The sequence below is a fragment of the Pipra filicauda genome, unplaced genomic scaffold (assembly GCF_003945595.2).
Source record: "Pipra filicauda isolate LSUMZ 115617 unplaced genomic scaffold, ASM394559v2 scaffold286_size1242794_pilon, whole genome shotgun sequence".
Taxonomy (NCBI): domain Eukaryota; kingdom Metazoa; phylum Chordata; class Aves; order Passeriformes; family Pipridae; genus Pipra; species Pipra filicauda.
This window is the reverse complement of record NW_024104405.1, coordinates 293,287-302,887: the sequence shown is the minus strand read 5'-3', so window position 1 is coordinate 302,887 and position 9,601 is coordinate 293,287. Positions and strand designations below refer to the sequence as shown.

General features: G+C 52.3%; 1 protein-coding gene across 1 annotated transcript in view; it reads left to right on the top strand.

Moving 5' to 3' along the window:
* Positions 1-845: 845 nt before the first annotated feature.
* TBX5 (T-box transcription factor 5) overlaps positions 846-9,601 on the top strand; it is a 41,577-nt gene continuing 32,821 nt past the window's right edge. Inside the window, exons 1-5 of the mRNA XM_039382851.1 lie at positions 846-879; positions 3,400-3,575; positions 5,166-5,260; positions 7,849-7,968; positions 8,870-9,017. Coding sequence (XP_039238785.1) covers positions 861-879; positions 3,400-3,575; positions 5,166-5,260; positions 7,849-7,968; positions 8,870-9,017 — 558 coding nt within the window. The 5' untranslated portion in view covers positions 846-860. The remainder of the gene's footprint in view (positions 880-3,399; positions 3,576-5,165; positions 5,261-7,848; positions 7,969-8,869; positions 9,018-9,601) is intronic.

Below are 9,601 nucleotides of genomic sequence, written 5' to 3'. Positions count from 1 at the left end.
TTTTCTCTTTGGTTGGGAGAGATGGATGGAGGAGGGAGGGAGGGAGGGAGCGGAGAAGGAGGTAAAGGAGAGGGGGAGGGTTGCTGGGGAGTTTGATGATTGTCTTTGTGCCTTGTTCTTGTTTGCCGGCCAGAAAAATAGGCTGGAAAAGGAGGTTTGGGGGGGGGGGAGGGGGCGGGAGGGAGGGCTGTGTGAGAGGGAGTCTCTCCGGAGCAGGATCCCAGCTGGTTGGGCAGTGGGTCCCGGCACTTGGCGAACGGAGCTGGACGAGCCCACGTCACCTCCGCGCTCCTCTCCTCTCCTCCGCGCCCGGCTCCGCGCAGCCACCGCGGCAGCGCCGCGAACCTGCCCGGAGGAGCCACCCGAAACTTTTTTTTTTCTTGTCTCTTCTTTTTGCTTTTCCCGAGAGGGTGCTGCTTTCTTTTTTTCCCCGCTCTTTCGCCCTCTCCCTAATTTTTTTCTTTTTTTTTTTTTTTTTAATTACTATTTTTAATTTTTTTAATTATTTTTAGGTGGGGAGTAGAAAGAGTAGGGCTGGGGAGAACCGTGTCTTCCAGATCAGGCTGAGAAAGGGGTGGGGGTGGGGGTTTTATCTTGGTCTCAGGATCCTTTCTAGTGCGTCTGACAACCTGGAAGTGTTTGGAAAGAGCAGGAGAGAGAGAGAGAGGAGAGAGAGAGAGAGAGAGAACCAGGCTTGCGTTGGATAGATTTTTTTCTTCCAGGCTGGGTTTTCACATGCTGATCCGCAAATAAATAAATAAAAGGAAATATGCACACGAGAAGCCTGATCCCATTGTAATTTCCATTGCAAACGGGGAAAATAGACACACACATTATTTATATGGAGATGCATTGATTGCATGGAATTCAACAAGCAAGGTAACAGCTCTTCCATTGCCATGTATGTCCGTCGGGGTCTGTAGTCTGTGTGTGCGGGTGCGTGACCGAGGCAGAGCGAAAGTGGCTCGTTGGGGGCATTGTTGGCCACAAATCGGCTTCGCCGAGGAGCTGCGAGGCCTCGGGAGACGAGGGGGGGTGCAGGGGAAGGAGGGGGGGCCGCTCTCCCCAGGGCTCCCGCCGCGGTGTGTGGGGCTGGGGGGATGTGTGTGAGATGGGGCAGAGCTGGAACAAAAGCAGAGCGGGTGGTTATTTTATTTTATTTTATTTTTTATTCGCCCCCTTTTATATTTTTTTTCCTCCCGCAAACCCACTTGGCGTTACTTTAGCAGAGCAAGATGCATTTTTCATCCAGCCACCGCGGCCTGGTTCTGTCAAGCTCCATTTCTTCTCACGAGCTCTTTTAAGGGGAAAAAAAATTAGAAGCCACGGATCGCCAATTGCTCGTAGTTGTTGGGTTATTTTTTGTCGTCACGCTCGCGTATTTAAAATGATTATTATCTTTATATCTGCTTAATTATGTCTGGGCGCGGAGAGCACCGGGGAGGCTCGCTGGGGCAGGGCTGCGCTGCCATGGCCGGGTCCCTCTTTGTTTTAATAAACATGCTTTATTTTTTTTTTTTTAGTTGTATTATTTTCCCTCGCCCTCCCCGCTAACTTTGCCAGCTCAGGGGGAATAATAGCTCCAAGCTGGAGGGAAATCGATTAAAAAAATGGATAACCGGCACTTCCCAAGGAAGCAAAAAAAAAAAACCCAAAAAAAAAAAAAACCCCCAAAACAAAAAACAAACAACACACCACAACAGTCCAGGGGAAAAAAAAAAAAAAAAAAAGAGGAGGAGGGGAAGAGAAAAGCCTTAAATGGTCCCTGGAGCTGCGGCTCTGCCGCCGCGGGCCGGGCCCGGGCCCGGGGCAGCGGCTCCCGCAGCGCCCCGCGCACTTTCCGCGCTCTCGCAGCGGTTTCGCTTCGCCCCTCGCTCGGTCGCTGGCTGGGGTGCGATGGGAAAAGAGCCTTTGGGAAGGGAGGGAGGGAGCACGGCCCGCGTCTGTGTCTGATCTGTAGCTCCAGAGGTGCGGACCTGCAAGTCCCTTCGCTTTTTGTCCTTTTAAATTATATATACGTACATGTATATATTACCCACCACTAGCAGGGAAGATCATTTCTCCCCCCCCCTCCTTTCCACTCCCAATTTTCTTTTGCATTTAAAGGAGAATTGCCTTTTTTTCCTACCCCCCCTCGCTCTCTTTTATTTTTAACAGCTTTCAAATATTGTTGCAGGGCGAAGAACTCCTTTAAAAACATTCTCGTGTATTTAAACCCAGTATTGCCTCCATATGCTTGGCCTTTCAAAAGTGAATCCCCTTCTTCGAAACACGCAAGAAAGATTTTTTTTTAAAGCTACTAAAACTCTGTACTTCTTAAGGACAAAAAAACCCCCCAAACTAACAGATAATTCATTTGCTTTTATTTATTTTTTTTTTCCTAGTGCTGCGGTGAAACTTTTACCATTCCTGATAGAGCCTTTAAAGCTAAGGCAAAATACTGCTTTTAAAATTCGCTGTGGTTACTCGCATTAGATAGAAACCTTTTACTTTAAAGCTCTTTTACTCCGCTGGTGTAGTTTTACCCTAAATGTCATGGTTTAGTTCACTGCAGCCCCAATTCAACCCCCCCCCCGTTCACCAGCCGAGTGCACATTATTACCTTGCACAGAGTCTCGTCCGATTGATTTATTTTTTTATATATATATTTTAATTATCTCGTCCATCCTTTGCTTTTCTTGCGACTGCCCGGGGTAAGGGGAGAAAAGTCTTTTTATTTATTTATTTATTTAGTTAGTTAGTTAGTTAGTTAGTTCCTTGTTTATAAGAGAGGAAAGCAGTTGTATTTTCTTTGAAAACGGGGTGATAGAAGCGGCCTCGCGTGCCGGTGGTGTTTTCCCGGTCGGAACTGGAGTGGGGTGGAAGCTCCTACTTCCCTGGGAGGAAAGTGGGGACTTTAAACCCCCTGGGCCGCAGAGAGCCCGGGGGGATTGGAGGCGGTGAAGACACGGGGGAGGCTCTGTCGCCCCCACCTCGGACCCCTCGACCTCCAGAGTCATTTGTGTGATGAGCTGGCCGGTCCCCAGCCCCTCGGGTGCCTCGTTCCCCGCGTCCTGCCAGCCGGCCCTAAAATACGCTGTTTACCTTTTCCAAAAGATGCATTCAATAATACCGCCTCCCCCTTCCCCTCCCTCTCCACCTCCCCCCCCCACCCCCACCCCCCCAAATCCTATCATCCCTTGCGGGCTGCGATAATAAATAAAAGTCTTTATTTCTCCCTCTCCCAAAGTTAAAGGGCCTCGTTCCCTCCCCGGGCAGCTGGAAGTGAGTTGCGGGATTGCCGGGCAGCCCTGCCCCGGCGCGGAGCTATAGAAATATATATATATATATATTTTATTAAACGTCAGCGTTGACTTATGCGTCTCTTATCTCTGCTCTCTCCCCGATGTGTGCCTGCAGTGGGGGATTCGGCGAAGGAAGCTCGTAACATGGCGGATAGCGAGGAAGGCTTCGGGCTCCCCACCACGCCGGCGGACTCGGAGGCCAAGGAGCTCCAGGCTGAAGCCAAGCAGGACACTCAGCTGGGGGCCACCAGCAAGTCCCCCACCTCCCCCCAGGCAGCCTTCACCCAGCAGGTAAGGACTGGCGCTCCTCTTCCTCAACGCCCTCGTTATTTCATTTTTTGGTGTTATTTTTCCCTTTTCTCCGCGTTTTTTTTTTTTTCCCCTCAGCTGGGTGGTTGAGCCATTTTAGGCCCCACGGGGGCGAAAAGCCTCACCTGATCGCGGGCCTCATCCTGCCTGAGTGTTATTTAAGGTCGTGCTCAAGCGCTAAACCTGTGGGGAAGTGCGGGCGTGAATGTTGGGGTGCGTGGAGGGGCACGCAGGGAAAAGGACCCAAAATAACAGAGAGGGGAACCCGCTGAGGCAGCAGCAGACACACCCCCACAAGCGTCCACGCGTGGGTGTCCAAATGCACGTGTGAGCAGACACAGAGTGTATCTTTGCTGTGCCCGTGCATATTTGTGTAAGATATAAATGTGTAGTGTGAGATACAAATTTACATGTATTTATTTGTGTATATATGCACCCCTTGTCCAGCCAGGCTGGCACACACAGATACAGCCCATACCCACCCAACGGGCACTGAGGGCAGGTAGTTGCTGTCACGCGTGGGCACCCCCGTAACCACCCGGGGGCCAGACACACCTTGGGGTGCCCCTCATGCCCTCCGTCAGCCCTCGCCCCCCTGGTGCTGCGTGTTGCCGGGACACGCGTGGGATCCCACCCGGGACCCACCGGCTGCAGCTCCCGGAGGACTCCCGAGGAGAGCAGGACGAGGCGGCAGCGGGTCAGGCCATCCCTCGGCTTCTCCTTCCCTGGGAGCTCCCGGGGCTCGGAGCCGTCCCCCGGCGCTCGGCCCCAGCCGGCTCGGGGCAGCCCTGGGAATGCGGGGGGGAGAAAGGCGGGGAGAGGGGCTTTTCCACCGAGATTCCCTTTCCTTCGGCGGCTGTGGAGCCCTCCCGGAGAGCCCCGCTTCTCCCCTGGCAGGTAACCCTCCGGTGGAACCCCCCAGCCCGCTGTGGGTGCGGGCAGGAGGGTCGGCTGGGCCGGGGTGGGCACAGGGACTGGTCCCACCGTTTGTTTTTGGAAACCAACCCTCGAAGCGTTTGACGGGGCGATTTGGCTCCGTTTTGAGTGGAGGGGAATGGTGTGCTTGGCTTGGTGCAGGGATGTGTTATCCCCGCGGTGGCATCTGCCCCAGCCGGGGAGCTCGCAGTTTTTGGGTGGTTGGGGCCGGGGAGAAGAGAGAAAATAAGGCGGCGAGGGGAGCAGAGTAACACCCCCCCACACCGCCCTGGCTTGCAGAGCGCAGCCGGCGGGTGTAAATCGCTCGTGGGAGGGTACAAATCTCCTCCGGCTGGCTCCGGGAGCAGCTGGGCCGAGGCGCTGGGGGATTGCTCGGGTAGGATGCGGTCGGAGCCGGCTCCGGGGGCTCCCTCCCATCGCCTCCCCGCCCCAGGAGCACCGAGGCCCGCAGGACTCTGTTCCAGGCCCTCCCTGAGCAGCATCCCCGTGCTCCGGCCTGAAATCCCCCTCTCCCCGGCTTTGCGGCAGGATTTTCCCGGGAATGCCCCGAGCTCCGGGGCCTTTTCCCTCCGAGCTTCCCGCCGGGGCTGCCCCCGCAGCGCTCGGGGCTGACGCTCTGTGCCTCCCGCTCCGCAGGGCATGGAGGGCATCAAGGTGTTTTTGCACGAACGGGAGCTGTGGCTGAAGTTCCACGAAGTGGGGACGGAGATGATCATAACAAAGGCCGGGAGGTAAGAGGAGAGGGGTGTCCGCGTTCCCCGGCGTGTTTTGGGGGGGGAAAATCGCAGCCGCGTGGATGGGGGTGCGTGTCCACCTCCCCGACATTGCGACAGTCACGTCTCTCGTGTCCGAGACCCCCCCTCGGATCGAGAGCACCCTCTGAGCCCTGCCCGGCCGTGAAGAGCCCTCCCTGCCCGGATATATTCAGGAGAAACTGTTTCTTCTGGCTTCTTTCTTAACCAGAACAGTTGGATCGTTAATCCCAATTTCAGGCCTTTGGAAACTTTCCAAGAGAACGCGAGTTGCAACCACTTGGCCAAAAACAAACCTTGTTTAGAGCAGCTCGGTGGGCTATAATTATTATTAATTTAATTATTATTATTAGCAGATAGGCCCTTCTGCATTTTAAAAAATGTTTTCTGCTGTTTGACAGAGTTTCTTATTTATTTTGCTCACTCTGAGGTGAATATTCCCAGCACACCCACGCACCCCATTTAAAAGTGTATGCGGTCTTTAGCTACTGTTTATATAGCGATAGCAAAGCTGTTTAGATGCAGAGATAGATCCACATGCTATTTATTTGCGGACGTAACGTTTCTATACGTGTGTTTATCTGCGTGGGTGTGTAGAAAAATATACAGCCTTGCAAATCCAACTTTATTGGGGCTATAATCGATTCCATGACCGGCTTAGTAAAGCTGATCCGCAGATATTTATATATGTATGAGCGTGTGTTGGAGGGGGTTTAACATTATCCTTAATATTAATCTGTTAAATTGAAGAGTGGCCAGCGAGACCCAGTGAAAGAGTCTCTCCAGTCCCAGCGGCAAACTGGGGGCAGCCCGAGGGAGGCTTTTTCGTTGTAATTTTAAATTAGAATACTTGGAGAAGGGGGGGGGGGGGGGGGGGGAATCCACCCCTCCACGCGTAGCAATAGTAGTAGTTTTAGACTGTAAGGGCAGAATAAACAACGCAGAGTCAAACTTTCATTTTGCTCTGTCATCTGGTATTTGTTGTGGTCTTCCAAAATTTGCCTGAAGAGGGAGGGAAAAAAAAAAAATATGGAGCTGGTTGGATGAAGTTTTAGCGAATAGATCTGTCTCACGTCTCGCATTCCCCTTGAATCTCGCTGCTGCTGCTGGAAAAATCGGTTTTAAAGAAGGGGTTTGTGGCCAAGGGGACGTGGTATGGAGAGGAGAGGGGGGATAAGGCCGGTGCCAGGACCTCCCGAAAAAAACCCGGTTCACAGGGGAAAAAAAAGACAACTCTAGAAGGGAGACAGAAACCACCTTGCAGAAATTTCAAACAAATATCGCCGGGGACAGAAATCTCGTCTGGAGAGCAATAAACCAGACATTTACAGTGCAGGGGCTCGAGGGGAGATACGGGATAGGTTTCCTTATTTCTAGAATTCCCCACGTTTATCGTTGGCGAAATCCACGGTCCTGCTGCTCAGGTGTTGTCGGCGGAGTTACAGATCGATCCTCAGGTGGAATTGGTTTTTTTCTCCCTTAAAACTTTAAAGTTCAACCCCCGTTTTCTCCGTTGGTCGCTTTCCACCCCCTCTCACCTTTTTACAACCGAATTAAAGCCCAGCCCAGGTGCCTCACGGCAGCGATAAGATCCCGAGCCTCGGAGAAGAGCTCAGTATTTTTAGAGGTGTGGGTTTTTTCTTTTTGGGTTTTTTTTTTTTTTTTCTGTTTATGCGTGTTTTAAGTCCAGGGATACATTTTCATCGGCTTTATTTTTAAATATTTGGAAAGCTTCAAACTAAAATAACAGCAGTGTTTTAAGTCCCTGCCTTGCAGTAATGGAAAATATTTCGAAAAGCCCCTGTCTTGTGTGTATCCGAGGGTTTCCAAGGATTTGTCAGGTGTGTTTGCTGGTGTCTCGGGAGGCGCTCACGGCTGCAGTAGGTTTGCTCTTTACACCTGAGTGCGTGGAGGGTTTTCTTCCTCCTTATCTGCCCATAGAACCATTGATAGGCATAGAGGTGATTAATATTTACGGATTTAAACGTATACATTTCTCTCTCTATAATATATTATAATGTGTTTCTATAAATACATGTATTTCAAACGATATATAAAAATATATTTTTTTTCTAGAAGTATCTATATTTTAACTTTATGAAAACCTTTTTTTTTTTTTTTTTTGGCAAATCTCCCCTCCTGTTCCAGCGGCTTATGGACAGAGGGAAGTAACTTGCTTCCAAAAAGTTCTCACGGTCAGATTTGTTCAACGAAGGGGCAGTTGAAGCCTTGGCGAAACAAATAATTAGTCAAAACACGCGCAGGCACACGAGTAGGTGGATAAATAAATCCGCCAGCGTCGAAATTGCGATTCTGCCTCGAAAAATCGCCCGGTTCGCCTCGTTCGGGAGCTGGAGGGGGAACCAGCGGCACCCAAACATGTGCTGCACCCCGAGGGAAGGGTGCACCCTTTCGAGAAGGTCCATTTGAGAGGGTGGCGTTGTCCTTTTGCTAAATGACCCCCTCCTCTATGTCTCCTCCTCGCAAACACGCTCTGAAACCACCCTGGCAACCTTGCTTTTCACTGCTCTTATACTCGTGTTTTTGTGTTTTATTTTTTTTAACAGGCGTATGTTCCCCAGTTACAAAGTGAAGGTCACTGGACTTAATCCAAAAACGAAGTACATCCTGTTGATGGATATTGTACCAGCGGATGACCACAGATACAAATTCGCAGATAATAAATGGTATGCACGCGTGGGGGAAAGGGGGAGGGAGGAGACCTCTGTGTCGGGCTCTCCGGGCTGCCTGGTGGGGAGATATCCCTCAGTCAGCGGCTCGTCCTTCTTTTTCCCGTGCAAAAGAGAGATGTGGGGCTGCAGGAGCCTCACCTGAGCGTGACGGGATGCTCCCACAGTCCTCGGGAGAGCAATGCATCCAAAAAAAAAAAAGAAGAAAAGGAGAAAAGTCTGTCGCAATTAACGAACGATAACTAATCCTGTTTGAAGATGAGATTGTTGGCGATTGTGGAGCTGATAGTCCAGTGATATTAAGGAAGGGAAAATCTTTAAGAATTGGTACTTTATTCCTGGCTTGAGTGCCGGGAATTGGGGAAAGGGGGAAGGATGGGGTTAAACGGGGAAGCAGCGAGAGCCATCTCCGACGGGAAAGGTGCCAAGGAGCTCAGTAATTCCCGAGCGGTGTTTGAAATGCCTTTTCTCCCCAAGCACGGCGTGACCGTCCGGGCACCGCGCACCTGAGAGGGAGGGATCCCACCGGAGGGGCTGGATGGGGAGAGCAGGAGCCCACGGGAGGGACCCCAGGAGGGGCTGGATGGGGAGAGCAGGAGCCCACAGGAGGGATCCCACCGGAGGGGACGGATGGGGAGAGCAGGAGCCCACGGGAGGGGCTGGATGGGGAGAACAGGAGCCCACAGAAGGGACCCCAGGAGGGGCTGGATGGGGAGAGCAGGAGCCCACAGGAGGGATCCCACCGGAGGGGACGGATGGGGAGAGCAGGAGCCCACGGGAGGGGCTGGATGGGGAGAACAGGAGCCCACAGAAGGGACCCCAGGAGGGGATGGATGGGGAACAGGAGCCCAAGGGCAGCCCCCACGTGCCCGGAGCTCAGTCCTGTGTCCCCACGCAGGTCGGTGACGGGGAAGGCAGAGCCGGCCATGCCCGGGAGGCTGTACGTGCATCCCGACTCTCCGGCTACCGGTGCCCACTGGATGAGGCAGCTGGTTTCCTTCCAGAAGCTCAAACTCACCAACAACCACCTCGATCCCTTCGGCCATGTAAGTACCAGGAGCGGGAGAAGGGCTACCGGGGTCCCACGGTGTGTCCAGCACCCACGAGTGTCCCCCCACCCCTGGCAGTGTCACCCACCCCCAAATCCGTGGTGTTGGGGGGGTGTTATTTCCTTCCCTGGCTGGGATGAACCCCGATGAGGGCCCCCGAAAATAGAAGCATAAACCTTAAAACCGGGTTATTTCACCACGCTGTGTGGGAATTGAGTACAGACCCCGTGGGCTGGAGCTCGCGAGTGGGTCAAAATCCCCCGGCTTAATCGAGTACTTGCCTACCTGGTTTTAATCGCACGGGGAGTCTCGGATCGTTTAAAATCCGCTCGCTGCCTGTGGGAATTTACCTAACAGGTATAATCAAACAGGCATAATTATTGGAGGGAATAGGACCTAAAACCATGAGGGTACCTCGATTAAAAAAAAAAAAAAAAAGAGAGAGAAAAAGGCAACAATAACTAAAGACAGTAAAAAAAATTGAAGTCCCGCTAGGACTTCTTGGACATAAAAAGAACTTTGCGAGACTCGTGAGGCCGTGAAAGTTTGTGTGAATTCTGCAGCCAGGAACAGCCCTCCTT